The 24423-nt window shown below is 48.6% G+C and overlaps 1 protein-coding gene and 1 long non-coding RNA gene across 3 annotated transcripts in view; one reads left to right on the forward strand and one right to left on the reverse strand.

Annotated features, from left to right (window-relative positions):
• Window positions 1-24423, forward strand: part of Tbxas1 (thromboxane A synthase 1) — a 165212-nt gene that overhangs the window by 105866 nt on the left and 34923 nt on the right. For both annotated transcript variants that reach the window (XM_050148062.1, XM_050148063.1), the window contains 3 exons: window positions 1149-1297; window positions 2147-2277; window positions 7297-7611. In XM_050148062.1, the coding sequence (XP_050004019.1) occupies window positions 1149-1297; window positions 2147-2277; window positions 7297-7611 (595 nt within the window). The remainder of the gene's footprint in view (window positions 1-1148; window positions 1298-2146; window positions 2278-7296; window positions 7612-24423) is intronic.
• LOC126505276 (uncharacterized) lies at window positions 19127-23567 on the reverse strand. Its single transcript, XR_007592844.1, has 3 exons — window positions 23146-23567; window positions 20379-20481; window positions 19127-19404 (listed from the first exon to the last, which is right to left on the reverse strand). It is a non-coding gene; the product is annotated as an uncharacterized lncRNA (long non-coding RNA).

Consider the following 24423-nt stretch of genomic DNA (forward strand, 5'->3'; position numbering starts at 1 on the left):
GATCTGTGTCCCTCTTCTAAGGACTGGTGAGGTGGCCCAGAGGTCAAGAGAAGCTGAGAAAGCTTAGTGATCCAAGTTTGATCCTCAAAAACCACACAGAGGAAGAGGCCACCTAACCCCACACAAATACGTGCAGTTTCAATGTGCCGATGACAGAGACGACAGGGTGGGAGGTGGAAGGGAAAAACCGACTCCACAAAGTTGTCCTCTGGCCTTCACATATGATGTGCACTGTGGCACAATGCCCCGTCATGCACACATTCACACACACACACACACACACACACACACACACACACACACCATGCACAAACATACACAATAACAATAAATACATAACATTTTATGAAAGAATAATGCTAGTCTAAAACGGCCTTTGGGAGGGAAAGGCCTCCTATCCTGAGGTTAAATTTTCTATGGCCACTGGAAGACACAGTTCCTTTTGTTTGTTTGGAAAAGGCAATGTGTGTTTTCGGTAATAATATAAGTAGATCCTGAAAGCCTGCCCAGAGTTTTCTGCTACCCCACTCTAGTGAGAAGAACCCTTGATTTTGTTCGCTTTGTTTCCCACACTTTCAAAAGCTGCAAAGTCACCAGGCATAGTGGAATACGCCTTAGTCCCAGCACAGAGAAGGCAAAGACTAGCCAGGGTTACAGATGTCTAAACAAGGGAGGGAAAGGGGGAGGGAGGGAAAGAAACCAAAACAAAAGTCTTCCAAATCATTAGAAGGGAACGGGCAGGGAGTAATGAGCTAATTGGGGCCATTCATCAATGCCCGTTTGACAAGTGTCAATTAATTATAAGAAGAGCTCTGCATGCATGGGGTGAAAGTCCCTAGGTTTAGGTTTATTTCCCTCCGCACAGGAAGGCCCCCTCCCCTGGAAAGTATGCACCTTGGTCCTCAACTCAGGCCTAAGGCTTGAGTCAGTGATGCCCTCACCTTCTCTCCCTTTGCTCCTCGGTAAGGCTTCCCCTCGTCCTCTGCTGCTGCAGGAAGCCTCCCTCCCACTGCCCAGCTCAGCTCTGCTGGAAGTCCCTCTGTGGTGCTTAGACCAGGAGGGGTGCACTCTGGGAAGGTCAATGCGGTATCTTTCAAATGCCATCCTCTCCCCCCCCCCCCCCCCCCCCCCCCCCCCCCCGCCCACAGGTGTTACTGCTGTTACACCACAAACGTGGTGGCCAGTGTGGCTTTCGGCACCCAGGTGAACTCCCAGGATGCTCCAGAAGACCCGTTCGTACAACACTGCCGGCGTTTCTTTGCCTTCAGTATCCCCAGGCCCCTCCTGGCTTTAATCTGTGAGTGCATCCCCTACCCAGGGTGGTGAGACCAGGCTCTAACTCATGGAAAAGCTTGCAGGGTAGAGTCCCCCCACCCCCGCTAGGAAAGGTTCCTCAGGAGTCTCTGAGAGTTGACTTGCAAAGACCCTGTCTTCCTGGTGACTTGCCACCAACACAGGTAGTCCTGGTCTCTGTCGCACCAGGACCAGAAAACTGGTGCATAGGAAGGCGAAGCCAAGACTAGAACCCCAAGTCTCTCATTTCCTAAGGCTTTCTGTTTTGTTTTCTTATCTCCTCACTCGAAATCCCATCTTGATCCAGGGAACCCTGTCCTCAGGACCCAGGCTGCAATGTTGCAAGACAGGGGAGTGCCCACAGCAGATGGAACTATGTCCCTGCCAGCAGCTGCAGCAGCATGTCTCAAGGACAATTCCAGTAACTGCTGCGGGGGCACTGATTCCAGAGAAAGGCAAATACGAATGGCCAGAAAGTTAATAAAGCTGATGTACTTCTGCCCTCTTGTTAAATCTTGACACAGTGTCGGTTCCCTATTCTGTCCCCCACCCCATCTGAGATTGGAGATAGCCATTGCTAAGTGTGAAATTGGGTTTGCAAGGCCAGGCGCACATGAGGACTGACTTTATTGCACGAGCATTCAGAGAGGGCTTACCATGCGTGGGGAACGGGACACAGAGCAGAGCTCAAGTCAGCTCGAGCCCTGCTATAAGCAATGCTGAGTCTGCTGGGAAGACGGGCTCCCAAGGACACCAGTTCAAGACTGGCGCTTGCTTCTTAGTAACAGGAGTCTAATAGCCCAGGCTCATTATCGCTCCCCCTTCAACGCCACTCTTGTTTTTCTCTTTCAAGTATCATTTCCATCCATAATGGTCCCATTGGCCCGGATTCTGCCCAATAAGAACCGAGATGAACTGAACGGCTTCTTTAACAAACTCATTAGGAATGTGATTGCCTTACGGGACCAGCAAGCCGCAGAAGAGGTAACTATTTTAATAGGACGCAGCCTGGAAACAGAAGGGAGCCTAATTTGGCATCGCTCTCTCTTTTCTTTCTCCACCCTCCCAGCCCCTCACATCACACGGGGCCGTCCTTTAAGAGTCTCCCGTTCTGAGCTTTCCGGGGCCAGTGGAAAGCAACAGGAAGCAGGGAAGGGAAGAACAGTAGGGAAAGGTTCCTATCAATGTGCCTATCCCTGGTTTGAACTGTAGGATGAATGCCAGCCCCTGAACTGTCTCACACCATCTAGACATTACCCCAAGCACAGGTTGCAGTAGCCCCACCCACTCCCAAATATCCTAAGTAAGAGCCTCATGCAATTTTCATGAGCATAGTCTTTCTGCCGAAAAATAGCAAGATGAGGATTCATAGCATGAATAGCATAAATATTAGCAAGACGTTTGGGCAACTGTCAATCAATCTTTCAACACGAAGATTCTTGCTAGAAAATTTGTGGTTGACGCCCCTGCTCAGTTTAGCACGTTTCCCAGGTTTTCTCTTTCCCTTGCAGGCTTACCCTCTGCTTGGCACATAGCAAGGATAAGTAAATATTGGTCGGGCTTGACTCTGAGTGGAATGCCGTTGTTGGTGTGAGAGAGCATCTTTCTCCATCAGGAGATGCTCCTGCCCGTGGTAGAGATGTCCATTAAGGGATTCATTGCATTAAAGAGAGTTAAGAAAATGAAAAAATGGGCTAAAAGGGCTTTTCCTTCGCTGCCTTGAGCAAGATGGAGCTTTAAAAGGGTTTTCTCAAAGACAGTGGCTCAGAGGGATTCATGAGGCCTGATGGTTAAGGCATTGGCCTAGAATAAAATCCAAGTCAATTAGTAGTTTGATGCACTTAGCAGCCTTGGGCAGCAGCCTGTCCTACTCAGCTACACGCCCTGGGGACGGTGTAGCAACTTTTCTCTGCATCGGAAAGGTGTGGGGATGTATATACGAGCTCTCATCCTCTTGGCCCACACCACCATCAGCTCCACTTGAATGCCCTTAGAGGTGGGGGAAAATGGGCCAGCTGGTCTATCTGGCCCCACTAGGAAGCAGACAGAAAAGACAGGACAACTTCATCCAAATGTGTGCTTCTGGGCTGTGAGGAAAAAGCCTGAAGGACAAGAAATAAAGAACCATTTTCAAACTTCACGATTGCTGCAAAGGGCTGTGCTATGAGAGCTTACACACACACAACCATACACACACACAGACATACACACACACAGATACACACACACACAACCATACACACACAGACATACACACACAGATACACACACACCATACACACACAGACATACACACACAGACATACACACACAGACATACACACACACAGACATACACACACAGACATACACACACACAGACATACACACACACAGATATACACATACACAGAGACATACACACACAGACATAAACACACAGATACACACACAGACATAGACACACACATATACACACACAGGCACACACACATCCATACACACACACAACCACAGACACACAGACATAGACACACACATATACACACACAGACACAGACACATACACACACAATCACACACACACTGCCACACACATACAGCACACACACAACCACACAAAGACACACAGCCACACACAGCCACACATACACACAGACACAGACACACAGCACACACACACAGATACACACACACACCACACACACAGTCACACACACTGACACACACACAGACACACGCGCACACACAGACATACACACAAAGCCATACACACAAGACACACAAGGACACACACAGGCACACAAAGACACACACACACCACACACTGCCACACACACACAGACACACACACAGACACACAAAGACACACACACACCACACACACTGCCACACACACACAGACACACAAAGACACACACACAGACATACATAGCCCCCACACACACACACTGCCACACACACACAGTCACACATAGCCACATGCAGCCACACGCACGCACTTGCACCCAAGCCTGAAACCTACTGGCTGTAGAACCAGGCTGAAAATTCAGAAACCGTTGCACTGAGTGACTAAGAGGTGAGAGGTTATTAAAGAGCCAATTACTGGGATTGCCTCAAGCTTTTCCTTCCATAAACTTTACAGCTATTTGTTTCAAACAATGAGTTGATCTGAGAAAAACCTCCCAACCACAAATCCAGGGCTGCCCATGTCAAGACAGAGCTATACAGTTACTAAGAAAACTCACTTAGAACCCATCTGAACTCTGTATACATTCCATCAAACAGATGTGTGTTTGCACAGCGAAAATGCCGCACAGATGTTAAAAGGTAAATATTTTTCTAAGCTCTAGCCGATGGGCGGATTAGACACCTACATCTATCAGGGCATGTATTTTTCTTGGATATAACCGTAAACCAGCCCTGTTTCCATCCTAAATGGGCAGCCTTCGCATGGCCTCCGTGCCGCTCTGGGAGTGGAAGAATCCCATCTGCACTAATGTTCCTCTCTAGCTCGTGGGCCCTGGAGAGAGGCCCTTTCCCCTGGCCCCATCAGCTGGCAGTTAAGACAGATTTCTGCAAGACTTCACCAGCCCTTTCTGCAGTCGAGGGGGAAATGCCAGCCACCATGCTGCTTCTGGAAAAAGACATGGTGTGGCTATGGCGGCGAGCTGCCACCCAAGAAAAGCGACAGCCAAGCCGCAGGGACTAGGAACACACTTGGCTGCTCTGGTCGCATCCAGGCACCCAGGGAGCCTCGGGTGTCATGTTCCCCTGTGCCATCTTATTCTGCCCCCTGTGACATGCGGGACCACAACAGCCACTCGGATGTTGGCCAATAACAGGACAGCAAAATGAGCAGGGTCAGGGAACAGTGAGGAAGCCCAGGCTTAGCCATTTCCTCTGCTTTTAAAGTGGGAACAGCCTGGTGGGAAATGGAGACCTTGCCTCCTTGGCCTCAATGTGTGTTCACCTTTAGTGGTGAGCCCTGCCCTGCTCCCAGCAGACACCTTTGATGGTCCCTACCTATTCATCAGCAAAGGCTTTCTGCCCCAACAGCAGCTGAACAGTTGAAAACAAACCCACTACTCCCATCCCTGAGGGCATTTGTTGCCTTACATTCTGTTTTGAAGAAGATTCTATTGCGTGTTTAATATGTGCTCAGCATAACACTTGGCCTAGGTGGGGGAAAGGGGAGGGTCTCACCCTGGGGTTGCTTTGCATCTCACGGAGCAGAAAAAGTAGCCACATGTGAAATGCCAACAAAGTTAAAAGGTGGAATTACATGCCAAGGTGTGGGGCATAGATTATTCATGCAACAGGGGTTCAGAAGCCAACGAGTTGAGAAAACACCACACAACTAGGGAAGTCCTTTGAAATTATAATATTTTCCTGTTGGAAGTTTTGATACTCTCCTCTTGTTGTTTTAATCCCATAAACCAGAAAGGAGCAACATCTTGGTTGTTATTCATTATTTAAAAAAAAAAAAAAAAAGGCCATTTTGAAGAAAGGACATGCAGGGAACACCCTTCGTGAATGCCAGAGCAGTGGGTAAACACTCCGTGGTCAGAATTAGTGGTGGTCAAAATGTAAAGGATATGCAAATTACTGATAAGGAAGGTGGGGGAAATGATAAGGAGCCTTTAACCACTCAAAGGAGATTGAGGATTACTGGAGAGAAAAAAAAAAGGGATCCCATAGGAAGCAGGCTGCCAAGTCTGGGGACTTTGAAGACAAGCTGGCTCCCTGCTACGTGCCGCCATCTTGTCATGTTGGCTGTCTACTGTAGGAGAAAACTTATAGCCGTCCACTATGTCCTTGCATAGTAAACAGTAGACATGTGCTCTGATTTAAATCTATCAGGTGTTTTCTCACTAGAAAGTCAGCCAGTAGTACAAACTGTAGAAAGTGCTAATCAGAACTAAAAGACCTTGGCTTTCCCACCTCCTCTAGGGATCAGACGTGGCCGATGTTACTACACATGAAAGATGCACATACTTCTCTAGATTGTACACTTCCTGTTTTTAAGGAATGAGATCCCACTCTATCTGCTGCTCCAAAACTTGCTTTATTTTAAGCACATTTGGGGGTAGGGTAGGAATCAGCCTGGCTGGAACGGCCTCATCCAGAACAGACGAAGGGAGCATGAGACATAAACACAACAGAATACTATTTGACCTTATAGAAGCATGGGATCTATTGGTCTTCAGCTACATGGATAGAAACAGGAGGATGTTATGTTAAGTGCAAGAAGCCAGGAACAGAAAGACAAACACAGAATGCTTGTTGGGCCTGTGGGATCCGAAAATCTGATCCCAGAAATAGAAAATGATTGTCACTGGAGGCTGGGGAGGGGAGGGAGGGAAAGGAGGTGGTTGGATACCCAAACCCTGATGAGTAAGAGGACCAAGTTCTGGTGTTCTCCAGCTCAGCAGGGAAACTACATTCATGGCTAGGTGTGGCTGTTCTGTAACAACTCCAAAAGGAGAGTTTGGGGGGGGCTGGAGAGATGGCTCAGTGGTTAAGAGCACTGACTGCTCTTCTGAAGGTCCTGAGTTCAATTCCCAGCAACCCACATGGTGGCTCACAACCATCTTTAATGAGACCTGGCGCCCTCTTCTTGCCTGCAGGCATGGAGGCTGAACACTGTGTATATAATAAATAAAATAAAAAAAAAAAAAAAGGAGAGTTTGAAGATTCCAGACCTACACAGCACATACATGATATGGAAAGACTGCTCTCACCATCACACATTGCGTGTGTTAAATTGTCCCACAGTTGCTCCATAAGTCTGTACAATGGCAAAGAGGACAATAGCCTCATCTTCCACTGGAGAATCGGTCTGCCCCTCACTGCTGTCCTGAGGGTCATTCTGGTGACCACCAGGCTCTCACCATCTCAGATAACCCAGTGACAAGAACCTGTTCCTCCCGAGCTGTTCAGAAATTCCACCCAGGAGTCTCCTCCCTGGTCCTCCAGTTTCATTCCGTGATTCTAATGTGCCTTTTCCTCTTCTGTCCTCAGAGGCGGAGAGACTTCCTACAGATGGTGCTGGACACCCGGCACTCCACACACTCTGTGGGCGTGGAAGACTTTGACATGGTCACAGAAGCCCTGTCCTCCGCCAAGTGCACAGTGGACCCTCCCCAAAGAAGCTGCCCTACATCCATGTCTAAGCCTTTAACCACAGATGAAATTGTGGGCCAGGCCTTCCTCTTCCTCATCGCTGGCCATGAGATCATCACTAACACACTTTCCTTCGTCACCTACCTGCTGGCAACCCACCCTGACTGCCAGGAGAGGCTTCTGAAAGAGGTGGACCTCTTCATGGAGAAGCACGTGAGTACAGCGGGGTCCGGGTGTCCGTGCACATCCACACAACTGTGGATTCGGTGAAATGTCGCCTTAATGACTTGTTAAAATCATGTTCTAAGTTTGTAAGATAAAATAAGGTCACATGCACCTTCGCCATCTCTCTGGGCTAGCAAGTAAAATGGGGTGTTCAGACGAAAGTAAAGAGCCCGTGAGACTGGCTCCGGGGGCCTGCCGAGACCCAGGAAGGAATGGGGGGGTCAAAGGGCAGCCATAGGGAAGGAGTCTGGTTAAGGCATGTTTTGACTGTGAGCCGCTTCCTGAGGAAGACAAGAGGGGAGTCAGCAAAGGGAGCCACGTCTAGAGAGGGCTGTATCCAGAGGCAGGCATAGGCATGGGACACCAGATGAGGCGGGAAGGAGAGGGCAGAGGAGGAGGCACAATCCAGACAAGAAGACAGGATGGGGCTGGGAGCCCCAAGCACAGGTGGAGTCTTCTGGGGTGTCCTTGGAGATGAGGCCCCTCTGTAGTAGATGGCAGCAACCTTTCCCGGGTGTTGGGCTGGACTGCTTCCTCACCTCATGGTTTTCTCCGGATGCTGCTGTGTGCATTGCCTTGAATCACTTTGAAAGTCCGAACTTTAACTAAGGAAATCCCTACAATGGAGTCTTGTCCGTTACACCCTGATGCCATTAGTCAACATTCACAAGTTTGGGATGTAGCTTATTCTGCTATTGGAAGCATTAGGATCCAGAACTATTTCCTAGACAAGTCTTCTTTGTCCTACCGGGGAAGTGGAGGCAAACTTAGTCTTTCTTCTCCAAGCCACTTAATAAATCCTTGGAACCTGAATAACTGCTACTAATTGCCCCAGGATTTAACTCCATGTGAGCCTGTGTGGTCAACTTCAAGTTCTTTGATGTTATGATAACTGACGAGCCGGGTCTCCCCAATACCCTGCTAATACAGATTGATCTTTTGAGCCTGCTGAGCCAGGTCTCCCCAGAACCCTGCTTATGCATATTGATCTTTGGAGCCTAAATGCATGAGTTTATATTTCTCCTTAATACTGTTTCATTCAGTCAAAATAATTTTAAATCTTGATTCCACCATCTGTCATATTAGCGTTTCCTCCAGTTCTTGTCATCTGAGACTTGCTAACCATGTCTCTCATGTCATCCAACTCATTGATTAAAGTGTTGAACAGGACAGGGCTTCCTCTGGACTGACATTGATCCATTAATCAATATTCTTCAAGCATGGAGTCTAAGCAAGCCATGAATCCAGATAACCCTACCACCTGGCTCCGTCCGCTTTATAGAGAGTTATGGAGTGTTTGGTTCCAGTTGAGTGGCGGGGAAAGAGAGGTCAGAGATGATGGGGTACATCACAGTGTGTGTGTGTCTTATGACATATTTAGTACCAGGTATCAAAAATCTGAGCCAAACTGATTTCTAGCAAAAAAAAAAAAAATGTACTTGTGGGTATGCATCCTTGCTCCGTTTGGGAGTGAATGAGACTTCAGGAAAATATTTAGCAAAGCCTCAAAGACACCCTCAGGCCTTAGTTTTTCTGACCTCGGTTTTGGCTGTTTCTTCCTGTTGGCCCCATGTTTGACCACACTGTCCTTGGGAAGCCATAGGAAGCCTGCCCAAAGTGCCTGGGACCATGTATTTCCTCACTCCTTGCCTCCAAAGAGGATCTGTGACTGCAAATTTCCGGTGAAAATCGTGAAGGTCGCTCCAGTCAGGACACTGAGGTCACTGTCCACCCATGGGCCAATTATTGTAGTTAGGGCATAGGGACACAAATATGCCTGAGCAAACTGACTCTAGTTCCAAGATCAAGTGTGAGGAGTCCCATGGCTGGGGACTGGGGAAGATGCCTTCCTGAGGAAGGTGGCAGAGGGAAGTTCAGCCCATATTCTCAAGCCAAAAGGCACATTAAAAGAAGAAGTGGACATAGAAGTATCTGAAGGGTGCCCTGTGATGGGGTACATGTGAGAGAGGCCTGGGGAAGGCGCAAATGCTCTAAGAGGTGGGGTGGATATCTTCACCCTGAGGGGGATTAATAGCCAAGAGTCTATTAAGCAATAGCCCTTCCAAATGACACCTTCCAGGATCACATAAGCTGTGCATAATAAGTTCTAGACCGTTGCGTTATAGACAGTAGCGAAGCCCTGGAAGCCTGCCAGTTCATCAGCCACAACCTGCGTTAGGTCTGGGTAGGGAGCTGTGGACATAGCCAGGCTACCACGCAAAACCCAGTGACATTGTCCTCACGTCTACCCTGACCCAAACAAGGAAGGTGATGCCAGTTCACCAGACCCTGGCCTCCTTCAACCTCTGAGCCTAAAAGGCCACCTCCCATGGGGCTGTGCTCAGTGTGAGACCCATGGGCACACGAACTGATTGCACCAGGTAAAGGTTTTCCATCCTCTGAGAAGATGACGTGAATTGCAGACTCCGGGGCCCTTAGCAGAGAAGTTCTGATTTTGCTACAGGCTGGGAGGGGATTGCATCATTGACCACCAGTCCCACAGGTGCTGATGCACTTGGTGTCTGGTTCATTTTGAGACATTGGCACCTAGAACTATCTCTGAAGAAAATATGCTCTATCTATCTACCTCTGCAAGTCCTGAGGGTCATTTTCTTCCTCTGGACAATATTTGGGGTCATTTTTAATGCCACCAAGTTGGGTTTTTTTAAACAGTAAGCGAGATAATTGGAGAACACACTGCCCTGTACAGCCTCTCTCGCAGCACCCACTCGGTGAATACTTGTAGGTTTCTTTTGCTTTTTTCTTCTTCCTTCCTTCCTTCCTTCCTTCCTTCCTTCCTTCCTTCCTTCCTTCCTTCCTTTCTTTCTTTCTTTCTTTCTTTCTTTCTTTCTTTCTTTCTTTCTTCTATCCCCAGAACTCTGTTAATATAGGCCATCTGTCAGGACATGAAAATGCAGATTAGCTGTTCACACATTAAGTATTTTCCTGAAAATATTCCTGAAAATTTGCATGTAAAGTATGATTTGTTATAACTTTCCTGCTGTTTCCGCTCAACAGATATCTCCTGAGTGCCAGTTAGTGCCGACTTCTGTGGCTGCAGGCTTTCCCTGTACACAGGAGGCTCTAGAGGGCAGGACCCCTTGGGTGACCTGTCATTCAAGTGGCTAGATACTGGCTCTTGTCCCTTCCCCCAGCACCTTCTCTCCTCCAGTAACACCTTTTGGGGATGTAGTGAGAGCCACTACCCTCCTCTACGATTGAAAAAAAAAAAAAAACCCTGTGTCGTCTGGGACATTGCTTCTTGCAATGGTAGAAAATGTCACCCAATGGGCAGTCGAGAAGGTTCAGCTAGTAAAGCCACCTCCTGCCAGTTTGATGAACTGGCTCAGTCCTCCTCCACCAAGCTATACTATAGAACGAGAAAAGCAGACCTCACACTACCACCCGACAGCCACACTCTAGCGGTGGCACCTCTACTCCCCCCCCCCCCGCACACAATAAATAAATATAAACAACAACAATTAAAGCAGGTAGACCCCAGGGCACAGCAAACTCCAGAGGCTGCAAGTGTTCCAACCCTGTGCCTAGCTGCTCTCTCTGTCTCTTGGTTTCAGTCCCTTTGGGCACACTCATCATTCTGTCTCTCCCCTCGCTTCAGGATAGCCATGTCACCTGGATTTTGAACAGTGAATTAAATGAGCTCCATGAGGAGGTTTTGTGCTTTCTCCTGTTATTACTTTAAATGTACTCTTCAGTTTTTTCTCGCATGTGTGTTGTATGTGCATGCACACATGCGTTCACACACATGTGAAGGCCCAAGATTGGCCCTGGGAGCCTCCATGGCTCTCCGTCTTATTCATTGAGGCAGTGTCTTCAGTTGAACCCAGAGTTTCTGTATGGCTAGTCTGTCTAGCCAGTTTTCTTGGAGGGTTCCCCATCTCCACCTTCTGAGTGCTGGAATCATGGGTGAGCTGCTACGCCTATGCAGCCTTCCTATGCAGTCTGGGATCTGGACTTGGCTCTTCACACCTCTGCAATGAGCTGCCACACCTTGCTTGCATGTAGAGGTTAGGGAGCCGCACACAGGTCCCTTGCTTGTACAGTAGGTACTCTACTGGCTGGGCCATCTCCCCAGCCCCTGGCTGAGAGTTTAAGTATGAGGATTCCTGGAACTGTGTGGTATTAAGTACCCATCCCTAGTCTGCTGAGTCTTGATCCAGTGAGCTAGCACTAAATCCCTCTAGCACTGAGCTGCATCTGCACAGCTCTGACCTCTATATTAGGAAGACCGGGGCAGCGGAAAGCAGGTACAAGCCCAGCATGGAGAAGCACGGCTCTCCTGCTAATATGCTCACACAGAAGCCTATTGCTTCTCAGGGACAGGTCCCTCAAGCAGCCACTGGCAATGAGAACATGAGGTCCTGATTTGTCTTAGGTCCAGGTCACCTGTCCATCTCTGCAGTTAAAGAAGGTGGATCTCACCCCTTCCTCTAACCCTTCAGTGGGGGAAGGGTAGATCCTGGGTGTGGGGTGAATGACTTCTGGGTAGCCAAAAAAAAAAAAAAAAAAAGCCTGTTCAGCCCTGTTCAGCATTGGGCATAGAATCCATGGTCCCCCAAACCCACAAATCCAAAGCAGCAGGATCTCCATGACACAAATCAACAATAGGATGTCCAAGAGATATCCCAGTGAGGGCCCGGTATCAAGGGTGTAGTAGAAGCCAGAGGCCTCGAACCAGACCAATGACTCATTGCAATGAACACTTAGAAGTAAAGCTGTATTGACTAAAGGGTGCGCTGTGTGACTCACCAGGCCACATACAGCTTCCATGCCAAGATTGGTTTTACTTGGTTTTTTGTTTGTTTGGTCTTACCTTTAAATTTTGGGGGTTTTTTGGGGGCAGGAGGGCAGGCTGCAAGGGCAGAGGGTGGAAGCAAGGGGATGGGGAGATGAGTGACATCAGGATGAATGATGTGAAATCCACAAAAATCAATAAGAAGTTTTGGTTTTGGTTTTGTTTTTTTAAAAAAAGGATCCATGGTCCCCCAAATAAAAAGTTCCCTGTTTCAGTTTCCTTCCCTCAGAACTTCTCAGAGCAGAGTCACGGAACCAGGACAGTGGGTCCAGCAGTGCACAGGCCACCTGGCTCTGTGCATCTCTTTTAAATGATGTGTCTGCTTCTTGTAACTTCCTCGGGGCACCTGATGCTTCCGACTGCTCACAGTGGAGCCCCGGCTGCCAGCTGCCGTGTGCACCCTTTACCAATCTAGAAGAGACTTATCAGCCATGAAAGTCAAGAGTTCAAAGCTTCACTGTTAGCAAAAACAACTTAACTCAGGTGTTGCCTCCCTTTCCGCCCTCAGCTCCCACTCCCACCCCCATTGTTGGGAAATCAACCCCCCGCGTCTGCCTAACAATGCTCTGTTCCTTGTTCCTGACTCTGACCCTTGGGCCTCAGCTGCCTCTCTCCTTATAGGGACCAGGTTTCTGTTCCAGTGTAAATCTGCCCAATAGCTCGTGTCTCCAGCCTTCTTTCTAGACACACATATTTTCTTCCAAATCATCTGTCTTGAGAATTTTGCTCAGCCTCTCTTCCTTTTGCTTAGAGCCTTCTCTCAGTCTGTTGCTATAATAAAAGACTTGAGAATAGACAAGATTAAAAAAAAAAAAACAAGTAGCAGAACATTTCACTATCACTCTGGAGGTTGTTGTACCAGAGTCTGCTGGGGGGGGGGGCCTTCTTGTTGCTTCATGATATAGCAGACAGTGTTACATGCTGAGACAGCATGCATGCTAGCTTGGTCTCTGCTTCTTTTTGTTTTTTGCGTATGTTTGTCTACATGTATACACACATGTGCACACATATGTACACACATGCACACACACACCTATGGAGACCAAAAGTCAGTGTTTCGTGTCTTCCTCCACTCTCAGCTTTATTTTTTCGACACAGAGTCTTTCATTGAACTTAGAGGTCAGTGCAGCTAAACTGCGGCCAGTGAGTCTTGGGGACCCACCTGTCTCTGCCTTCCCACTCCGGGATGATATGTATGTGCCACTGACCCCAGCTTTTTACGTGCGTGCCAGGCATCCACACCAGACCCCCACACTAGCATGGCAAGTGCTATACCAAATGAACCACGTCCAAGCTCCTCTCCTTCTTTCGTCGTAAAACCGCGCGTACCATTTTAGGCTCACTGCCCTCGTGACTTTATTTAATCCTAATTTCTCAAAGGCTCTACCTTCCAATACCGTTGACATAGAAAATGAGAGACCAAATCCCAAGACATGGATTCCGGGAGCTGAATCACAGCGTTGCCCTTTTCGAATCACTGGGCCTTGTGGAGAATTCGTCTCTTTCCCCACCCACGTTGTCTTGGTCAGTCTTAAAAGGGGGTACACTCATTCACTAGTAGCAGAGGACCAGGGGGAGGCTTCTCCCATCTGCACAGCTTAGGAGACTGCAGAAAGCACTTCAGGATTCTAATCAGGCCTTCGCCGTGAGGCTGTGCCATTGTTCACTCCAATGTGTATTTTTTAAAGGGAGAGAGAGAAAATACAACTCGTTCCTTTTCGACTGTTTTGCTATAGCTTTAGCACTTCATGTTGAGATTATTGACTTTTGATCCGGCTAAACCGTTCTCCTTCCTCCTCTTTTGGTGCTGGACGATGCCAGCCAAAATTTATGAGCCGTTTTCCTTCTCCTTAATTGTTGATATAAATCTGCTCCGCAGAACCCAGTTATAAATTTATCACAAACTGGACGACAGTGATATACAGCCCCTGCTCAGGGTAGTCTGAGCACAGCCATGACTTAGAAGGACGATCAACTCCCTGGAACTCTCCAGCAGCTACTTTGTCACATTATAAAGATCTAATTAAAACACATCTTCCTCTTCCTATTTCTCTTAAGGATCAAAGAACATCCCACGCTGGTTTTTTCAGCTGATTAGCTCACGCTGCTTAATGTGAGCAAAGTTGGGGGTTTGCTCCTTGAAGCAGCCAGAGGATCTCAAAGAGCCAAACATACCCCCATGGTTACAAAAATAAAATAGCTGTTAGCCACCAACAGTTATTTCATACATACACGTGTCCTTTTGTCACAGAGGGGAGCCCTAGGTTAAAATCTATTTAGACAGACTAACATAAATTTGCCCTCACTTTGGAGGAAAAAAGGTCTCCCAGCTAGAATCACATCCAGGGTCACGCAGGAAGAAAGATGGAGCTGAAACTGGGCATGTGGCTCTCCGTCAGCGGGGGTTCCTTCCCTTGCCCAAGTCTGCTGGAATGCTGAAAGAGCTTGGGTGCTCACTATCAGCTCCACAGCAAGCCACACAGTCCCCAAGGCTCCTGAGAATTCCTGCTTCTCTCCGGATCTCTCAACAGTGCATCTGAACATAAAGCGGCCATGTAGAAGAGAAGAAATCAGAACACCTTAATACCCTAGCATAAAAGCAAGAACCAATGTGGGGGCAGTGTGGAGCAGGCTCAGGCCATAGCACTCACCAGAGGCTAACATGTCTCTGGGGAGATGGCTCAGTTAGGAAAAAGCCTGTCAAGTCAGCATGAGGGCCTGAGTTTGGATCCCCAGCACCCATGCAAAAATGTGGGTAGGGTAGTGTGTGTCGATAATCCTAGCACTGGGGAGGCAAAGACAAGAGACTCTGTGGACCCGTTAGCTGGCTAGTCTTGCCCAGTTGGTTAGCTCAAGGTTTATTAGAGACCCTGTCTCAAAAAAACAAGATAGAGCTGGTATGGCGGCGCACACCTTGAATCCAGCACTCAGGAGGCAGAGGCAGGCAGATCTCTGAGTTTGAGACCAGCCTGGTCTACACGATGAGTTCCAGGCCAGTCAACAAAGAAAATAAAATAGAAAGCAACCGGCTGGCACAAATGCCAATCTCTGGCTTCTAAACACACACACACACACACACACACACACACACACACACACACACACCAACCAATAAGCACACAAATTTAACATGCATAGGAACCGTAAGGCTAAACTGCAGATTCCTGTTGGACTGAACCCGGGCGGGGCTTGAGCATCTGCATACAGTTTCCAGGGAGCACTCTGGATTCTGAGGTCTGTCGGCAGCTCGCAGGGTAAGAGCCAGGCCCTTCAGCTGCAAATCCTGCTCCTGTCATGATGGCCTGCAGCCAGTGTGTGTTTATTCCTAATGATAATGAAGGCCTCGAGGATCGACAGTGGCTCGCCTTTTGTGAATACATTTTAATGGTTTCTAGATTATTCCAGCAATGATGCCAGTCACTTTATGGATGGGAGATAAAGTGTGGAGGGATTCATTCCATTCTAATCCATCTTGGAGGTCCGTTAGTCCTAAATGTACCCTACAGTCTTCTTGCCTCCTTAAGTAGTTCTCTGATGGGAAGGGAGGGCAAGCTTCTGGTTGATTTAAAGCCATGTTCAAAGCAGACCAAGTAAGCAGGATGCAGTGTGCTTGCATAGACATTCACATTCAACATGCACCCACCAGGTTGTTCCCCTCAAGCAGGGTGCTCTATCTGGTCCTGAAGCTTGCCCAGGATTTGATCGTTGTACCCACTAGTCTTGGTCACCTGGTAAGGCCCTGCCCAAAGTGTTGTTGGCGAGGGGAAGTTCCATTTCTCTGCTGTCACGTGAAGAAAGGGAGTCTTGGTGGGGGGGTTGCTTAGAAGTGAACCTCTCTTGCCTACTTTCCTGTCCTTTCTGGGAGCTTTGGACCCTAAGATTTAGCACCCCAACAATGACTGCTAGGTGGAGCGTCTTCGTATGTATGAACAGGGGTGTCTCTAGAGTGTGCCCGGGACTCTAGCTTAGAAATTACGATCTGTGGTCCCTGCCACCCACATGACAGTTTCTAGAGAGAAGACAGACAGCTGACACTTCTGTGTGGGCAATTCATGAGTCCCTAGAGCAGAGTGGCCAGTAGACCAGGATCCAGAGAAACCATCCCCATGGCTTTTACACAGACAGGAAGGGCAGATGGTACCTCTCAGGGCCTGTCTGGGCTGTGAATGGTCACAACCTCTCTCTGTCACTATCCAGGACTCCTAAACCTTAATACACAGATACCCAGTGCCTACCCTTATAGTGCCCCCTGGGAAATCTGACCAACCCTGGCTGTGACCTGACTCCCAGCCCCTTCCCCCCAACCACCATCTCCTTTCCCTTCTCCTCCGATGCCCACAGGACTGTCTTCTCTCCTTCCCTCTTCTTCCCCTATTCTTGCCCTAGCTCCGTTCCCCAGATCCAGAGAGATCCAGAATCCACGCCTCTCCACAGCCTCACTTCCTAGTTCACTGCCCACTAGCAGTCCCAAGCATCAAAAGACCCTGTCACTGTCACTGGACACTGAGGTAAGAAAGACAGGGCAGAATGAAGGGCAGGACGGATTTAGGAGCAGCTTTTCAGAGCTGCCCCACCTCAGCAAGTGTAGCGCTTCTGTTCTTTGGATGTTTAGCAATGAAAGCTCCAAGTCCAGCCCCACCCCGCCCCTGCTGTGTCCCTGCAGAACACACGGAGGGGTGACCTGTAACGGCCCCACACCAGTCTCCCAGGACTGCCCCACACCAGTCAGCCTGGATATGTGTCTTTCCCGTGACAGCTCAGAGTGCTGTATATTCGAGATCTGGGGCCCTAGAGGATTCAGGCTAAGAATGTAAGACAGCCGGGTCAGTTCACAGCAACCCAGAAAAGCAGGAATTACAGGTAGAACTCAGCGTTCTGTGGTCCACTTGGCCTTGAGTTACACTTGAACCAAGTGGTTCTTAACTATTGTGCGCATCAAAAGTTCCCTACAGTTAGCTTTGGAAGTCAAAGAACAAACGGAAACTTGGTGTTTTGACTTCCCTGGACACCTTTGACGAATGCCATTCTACACAGAAGGTTCCAAATAGCTAAGTCTGGTGAGAATTTAAAAACCCATGGTTCTTAAAAGACCCCCTCCCTGTAAACCCACTGCCAGATTCAGAACGCCACTGTTTCGTCTCAACATATTATCCACCATTAACCTGCACTTCTCCGGCAGGGGCACCAGAATCAAGCCCAAGTAGAATGCCAGCCCTATGGGCATAGGAAATCAATCTGCCAGGCCTACTGGTCCAGCCCAGATCCCACAACAGCACCCATGAGAGGCTGGTGCCCAGAGGAGCCATGCATGAAGGCAGTGCCCTCCTCTTCCAGCTAGAGGCAGATCTAAGTGAAGATACAGGATGGGGTTGGCAGGGAGGCACACTGGGTAGAGACCAGGTGGTTACTGCCTCCTGGGAGGACAGAGTTACTCAGGTCAGACAAGGGCCACAACTGAGAGAGAGGATGTAGGCTGAAGAGTCTGCGCAGGGTGGTACCCACAGTCAGACAACTATGCTCTCACAGGCTCCTGTGGAGCCTCACACAGTCCTATCAGGTAATGGCTAGAACCTTCCAAACCATCACACACCCAGGAGGACAGGTCCATGACAGCGGCTCCTACGTCAGGCTTGACGGTTCCAGAACAAGGGACTTTCTACTACAGTAAGAGTGCCCCCCTAGAAGCTAACGCAGTTTTTGCCTGGGGCTGCTCAGGGGCTCCATCCAGCCCTTCAATACCTTAGAACTGAGGGGGTGTCAGGGAGGTGCCACAGAATGGGGGGGCCTTTCCAGAGTGTTTGTGTTACAGGCTTTCTGGTCGTCTGCTCCTCCCCAGGGCTGTGAGCATCGTTATGTTTTGTGTTGTGGTGTTGCCTGCTTGAGATGTTTCATAACTGAACATGGCATGTGTGAAAACGCCAACTAGATGAGCAAGCCCGTCCAGGCCTATGAATATTCCAGATCAGAGGGCTGCTCGGCTCTCCCGTGAGTGGCAGTATGGAAGGTTTATAAAGTTGAGCGGTTAGAAATCTGCCTTTTACATTTAAATATTTAGATTGGGTCTCTAGGACTCAGGAGGCAAGGTCCCCGTCCCTCACTTGCTTAATTTGAATTTCCCCCCTCCTTTTTGGTAGCACAAGTTGTTTTTCAAAGGCTCATTTCTTGAATGTTCCCTATAGGAAGGATGTAATTAAACTCCGCTGGCCTCCTCCTGCTGGGACCAAACTGGGGCAGGAGCTGTGGGGAGCCCACCACAGACCCCCTGCCAAGGCTTCTTGTTGTGGAGATGAGAAGGGAACACGTTTCCCCCTGGCTACGAACAAGAAGGGGTGGAGAGCCACCCAGACTCCTGTTACCTTGTGACCCCCTCTCCTAGACACTGTAGTTAGTCGGTGAGGACGGTGAGGAAAAGGGTGGCACCAACTCCTGTCTTCTCTGTGGCAGGCAAGGATTTGAATTACCTGAATAACTGACGCCAGTGGCTGGCAAGAGGTGAGCCGGGTCAGGAGTGGCGGTGTGCACTTGGAACCCCAGTACTCCAGAGTAGAAGGCAAGAGCATCTTGGATTTAAAGCCAGCCTGGGTTAAGCAGTGAGAACTTGTCTCAAAAATGCCCCAAAGTCAACCAACCAAGAAGAGATGGTCCAGGATTGCAGTTCTTTAAAACATAAAACTTTTACCTGCAAATGCATCGTTTGGGGTCCTGGCCCTACCTCCCATCAGTCACTGGGTTTGCAGTCCACCCCTCGCGGGCCTGGGGTGCAGCTGCATTGCTCTCTCGCTAGGACTCTCAGCTGGCAACAGGGTGAAGAAGCGTAAGCTGTACCACAGGCCCCCAACCACATTCCACCAAACTGGACCAGAGTAAAGAGCGAGCCGTCCAAGCCGAAGGGAAAACATGGAGGGCAGAGTGACCATCACTGGATCGGTGACAGGACACACCTTTTTGTTGCTTGGTTTTCCTCTCTGTGAAACGGAGATAGGCCCATGTTATAGGTCATAGGTTGTCACGGAGCTGAGTTAACACACGTGTGATATTTGTGACAGCATCGGCAATACATGCATCAGCTGTTATCACCTGATCAGTGCCTCAGTTTCCTTATCTGTAAAAGGAAGGGATTGGACTAGACGGCATCTCTGCTGGCAATAGCAACAGCACTGAGTGTTCTCAGGGAAGACCCAAGCTCCTGACTTTGCAAACGAACACTAACCTGGTCCTCACAAGAACGTCACAGAGTCAGAGCTGTCACGGAGCCTGTGGCATTGGCAGGGAAGGACGAGCCAGAGCGAGAGAACCAAGAGAGAGTGAGGTTTATTTTAAGGAGTTGGCTCACGCCGTGTGGGGGCTGGCAAGTCTGAAGTCTGTAGGGCAGGCTGGCAGTTGGAAACTCACACAGGAGTTGATGCCGCCATCTGGAGACAGGGTGGCTTCTCCAGGAAACAGCAATGTTCACTCCTCTGCCCAACCCAAGGTCATGGCCTTTATTTAATGTAACATAGATGCTAATACTGTGGGGCAGAATACAGAGTAGGGAGCTACAGCCTAATCAAGTTTTCAAAAGACTTGTCATGATAGAGAGGACAGCATCCAAAGATAAGGGTTTCACTGGGAAGGACACACCCAGGATCCTTCTGGCTTTCCCATCTCCTAACTTATACCAAGGACACTATCAACACAGTATCTAATTTTAGGGGCTCCATGGCTGGTCCTCTAAGCTCTAATGTTTCTATTGACTTGGTAGGTAGTAGTGGCTCTAAACATCCTGGAAAAGGGGGACTTCAAGACTACCTTCAGGGGTGGGGCTTGGGGCTGTATTACTTCTGTCTCATGGAACCATGGAAATGCCAGTTGTCCGGGTGGCAGGGCAGCCCTGCCCATGCTCATCTATGGCAAAGGAGCCCAACCCTCCATCAGCCCCTCCACCAGCACCATCTCTGACCTGTCATCCTGCTTCTCAGGACCACGGAAGGTCTTAGGTTTATTGTGATTTTCCTGTCATCATGGTCTACTCGCTGAGTTTCCGGGTTCTCTTTCTGAGTGGCCTGTAATGGTATGAAATGAATGGCACCTAGGCAACTTCACCATCCCGCCCCTAGGTGCCTGGATATTTCACCCACACCCACAAAAACATCCTGGAACCTGAAAACTCAGTCCTGGGGCTGCTTTCTGCTTCAACAGACACTCTGTCTGAAGGCTTTCTTGGTCATCATCATCATATTGTATGTGTAACTTTGTCGTGTCTATCTCTCCTTCTGCATTTATGTGGTTGTGCTCAGGGGTGGGGTGTCGCCAGGCTTGGCACACACCTTTGCATGTTGAGCCATTTTGTGGGTCCCCTTTCTCGTTCTCATTTGGGGATGGTATCGCCTCGTTCTTTATAAAACGTTCTCTGGCTCTCCTCCACCTTCTCTTCAGGGTCTGCCCTGAACTCTGGTTGTAAACTGGGCGTGTAGTTAAATCTATTAGGCATATACAAGAGACACTTGGCTTGCAGCCACATTGGCTCTCCCACCCCTGGGACCCACCCTCTACCCAGCACTGCACTGCTCTGCCAGAGCCCTCCCCATCCTCCCTCCTGGGTACCAATCAGAGGCCACCTTCACACACTCCACCCTGCCCTTGGCTACTGCCCAATGAGGTTTCCTCTCAGTATAGAGAAGGCTTGGAAGATGGTTGGAAAGGGAAGAACGGCCCAGAACTCTGAGACTGTATTCCCCATCTTTCTGCCCAAAAGGAGACAGGACCTCCAGGCCTCACCAAGTCTCTAGATTCTCTGACCAAGACCTGGTGTTTGTCACAGTTTGGCAACGAAGTGGCCCCCAAAAGGCTCATGTGGAAGGTTAGCTGTCTACCTGATGGGGCCCTATGAAGGTGTCTGGATCGTGAGACCTCTGATGGATCCATCATTCAGAGGGCTTGCTGGGCAATGGTAGAAACCAAAAGCGAAGCCCGTTTGAAGGAAGCTTGTCAATGAGAACAGGTGTCTGGACAGCCTCCCCCTCCTGCTCCACTTTCTGGCTGCCTTGTGGGCAGCTTTCCTCTGCTATGCCTCACCATGCCCCACCACCATGTTGTGCCCTACCATACAGGAAACCACAGAGCCCAGTGAGCAGGGACTAATGTCTCTAAAACCATGAGCCAAAATGACTCCTTCCTCCTTTTAAGTCCCTTCTTACAGATAACAGTGACAGGAGACTACCACGCCTGCTCTGCACAGCCATTCAGCACGGTACAGTCTGACTTGAGACAACTAGCAGCCCAGGAGGCTTCCCCCCACTACTGCCATTGTGCCCCATATGCAAATCAAGACCCCAGAACAGCCAGAAACTTCCACGTCCTCAAGAGCTGTAAAAACGTCAGTGATTGGGATCCACATCTGACTTAGTTGGTCCAGAGTGAGTCCGGGGCTTCTGAAAAGACCCTGGGGATCTAAGATGCAGCTCGGGTGAAGGCTTAGTACCATGGGCGCTGTGAGGGGTCTGCACCAAACGATCTATGTGGCCCGAAGTCACTGTCAACCTCAGGAATGTTTTTGTTGTTGTTGTTGTTTGGTTGGTTGGTTGGTTGGTTGGGTTTTTATTGTTGTGGTGGTATTTTTGTTTTGTTTTGTTTTTTTCAAGACAAAATTTCTCTGTGTAATAACTCTGGCTGTCTTAGAACTCCTTCTGTAGACCAGGTTGGCATTGAACTCACAGGGATTCACCTGCCTCTGCATGGGATTAAAAACGGGATTAAAGTGTTGGGATTAAAATGCTGGGACTAAAGGCGTGTGCTATCACTGCCCAGCCAGGAAAGGTTTTATAAACACCCTATGGGGCCTGTAGCTGCTCATAGCATTTTAGAAAAGCCTCAAGTCAAATTGTTGGGAAGCAGCAAACTTTCTGAGACAGTGTGGTGGTCACACCCAGTTCCTCTCACTAGCTACAGTCCAGAAAGGCCTTAGGGATGGTTGGTTGCTCTGGCAGGGCCAGCAGGAGCACCTATCTGAAAGTGTCTCACAAAAATCACATCAAAGCCAAGACTGACTCAAGGACTGTGAGGCCCATTTCTCCCTCTTACCCTCAAGACAGCTGGAGCTCAGGGGTATCCCATCACAGGTCCCCACCCGAGCTAAGAAAGAAGAGTAGCTAAGTGTTCCCGTGTGGTGTGGAAGGGTGAGCCAGTTCTTTGTCTCTCTCCCACCCTCTCTGTCTTTTCACCTTGCGCTGTAAATCTCATTTGATGAGTCCCCAGCTTGGCTGCAAATGAGAGATTTGTAGACCTGGAAGATGCTAATGATGGTTCTTACCTCCTGAGTAACGGTAAACATTTATGAAGCATTATAATCATTCATAATCACTTTTATGTGCTAAATAAATCTGACCTTGCTGTAAAGAGTCAACCCTACTAGCCAAGAATTCTGGGTAAAATGAAGTCTCCTAGAAGCCCCTAATGCAAGAGACTCTCATTCAATAATCCAAGAGCCAGGGAATCCTAACAACCAATTCTGTGTTTGGACTTCATTTTAATGACTAAATGAATCAGCAGCTTGGAGGTAAAGTAACTACACTAAGTTAGCAACAGATACTTAATTTAAACCCAGAACAACCATTCCCTGGTGCCATCTTGGGAACGGCCACTAAGTCTGGGAGACACTGTCCCGTAAGAGCAGATGCTAAAACTGGGGGACCTGTAGTCAGATGCACATATGACTTCTGTTTTGTTACCATTGTGGCAGACAAGTTCATGGCAGGATGTTGGAAGTTCCCAGAGTTGTTTCTTCCTCTGCCCCAGATGTCCTCTTTCTGCAGCCACCAAGCCTCAAAGGACAGTAGTAGAAAAAAAAATCACTCTTTACTTGACAACAAGGAAGTATCAGTAAGTTAAGATGCATTTGTCTTTACCAGTAAGAGATTAATTTACTTCAATAATTAATAAACTAATCAAACAAGATAAAAAAAAATCACAGCAAAAGAAAGAAAAAGGTCTGGAGAGATGGATCGGTTGTTAAGAGCTCTGTTCCCAGTACCTATGTCAAGTTGCTCACAGCTGTCTGTCACAGAGGAACCAATGCCCTCTGGCCTCCAAGGACGCCTGCACACTTGGTGCATCTACACCGATGCACACACATACATATACACATAAATAAAAAAGCAGATTTTTAAAAGCAAACCTAGGTTGATTAGAAATGTATTCTCTTTGCTTAACATTTAATTTACATTCTCCTTGTCTACCCTTGGGTCTCTTAAAACTAATCTCTATAGATATCTCCATGTATTATTAGCTTTTATCCCTATGTAAAATCTTCCCTATCAAGAATTCCTCTATTCTATCTGTCCCTTGGGTTTCAGGCAGACAGTTTCTTCCCCTTGGGAATAATTTATGTGTTAAGCCTGTCAGTTGTCACTGTATCTAGTTGTATTTTTCTCCCTGTCCCTCAAATTTTTCCTCAAATCCTCCTTAATAGGGCCCATAGTGTCTGTCTGGAATCTTGTGACGTGCTGAGCTGACACAGACCCTAATTTAGCCAAACAAACTCAGGCTGTGTCTGGCATCTACGCAGTAGCCCGTGACCTTTGCATCCTTCTGTATCTTCCCCAAAGTTCAGAAGAGGAAATGTGAGTGTCACCCCTGCCCTCTCTCCCGCCTCTGGCCTCCTAAGTCCAATCTCAAAGTTCCGCTGATGCAAGTCTCATCCTGATTCCATCTTCCATTAGCACGTGGACCAGCCATAGGCAGAAGAGGTCCCTGAGCATAGCCTGTCCTTGCTGGGGAGGCATCTGGGATCTACAGTTCCAGAAACCAGCACCTTCCCCTGGTCCATGCTCAGGCCTTAGACCCTCTTACTTTTAACTGGCATAGCCCATGACCAAGCAAGCCACAGACTTTATACCATAGACACACACACACACACACACACACACACACACACACACACACACCTGGAACATTTCTGCCTTCATCATTTCAGAAAGGAAAGAAACTCCAACCTTAGAAGTTTCATA

The sequence above is a fragment of the Alexandromys fortis genome, unplaced genomic scaffold (genome assembly GCF_014885135.2).
Source record: "Alexandromys fortis isolate MF-2015 unplaced genomic scaffold, M_Fortis_MF-2015_v1.1 scaffold_57, whole genome shotgun sequence".
Taxonomy (NCBI): domain Eukaryota; kingdom Metazoa; phylum Chordata; class Mammalia; order Rodentia; family Cricetidae; genus Alexandromys; species Alexandromys fortis.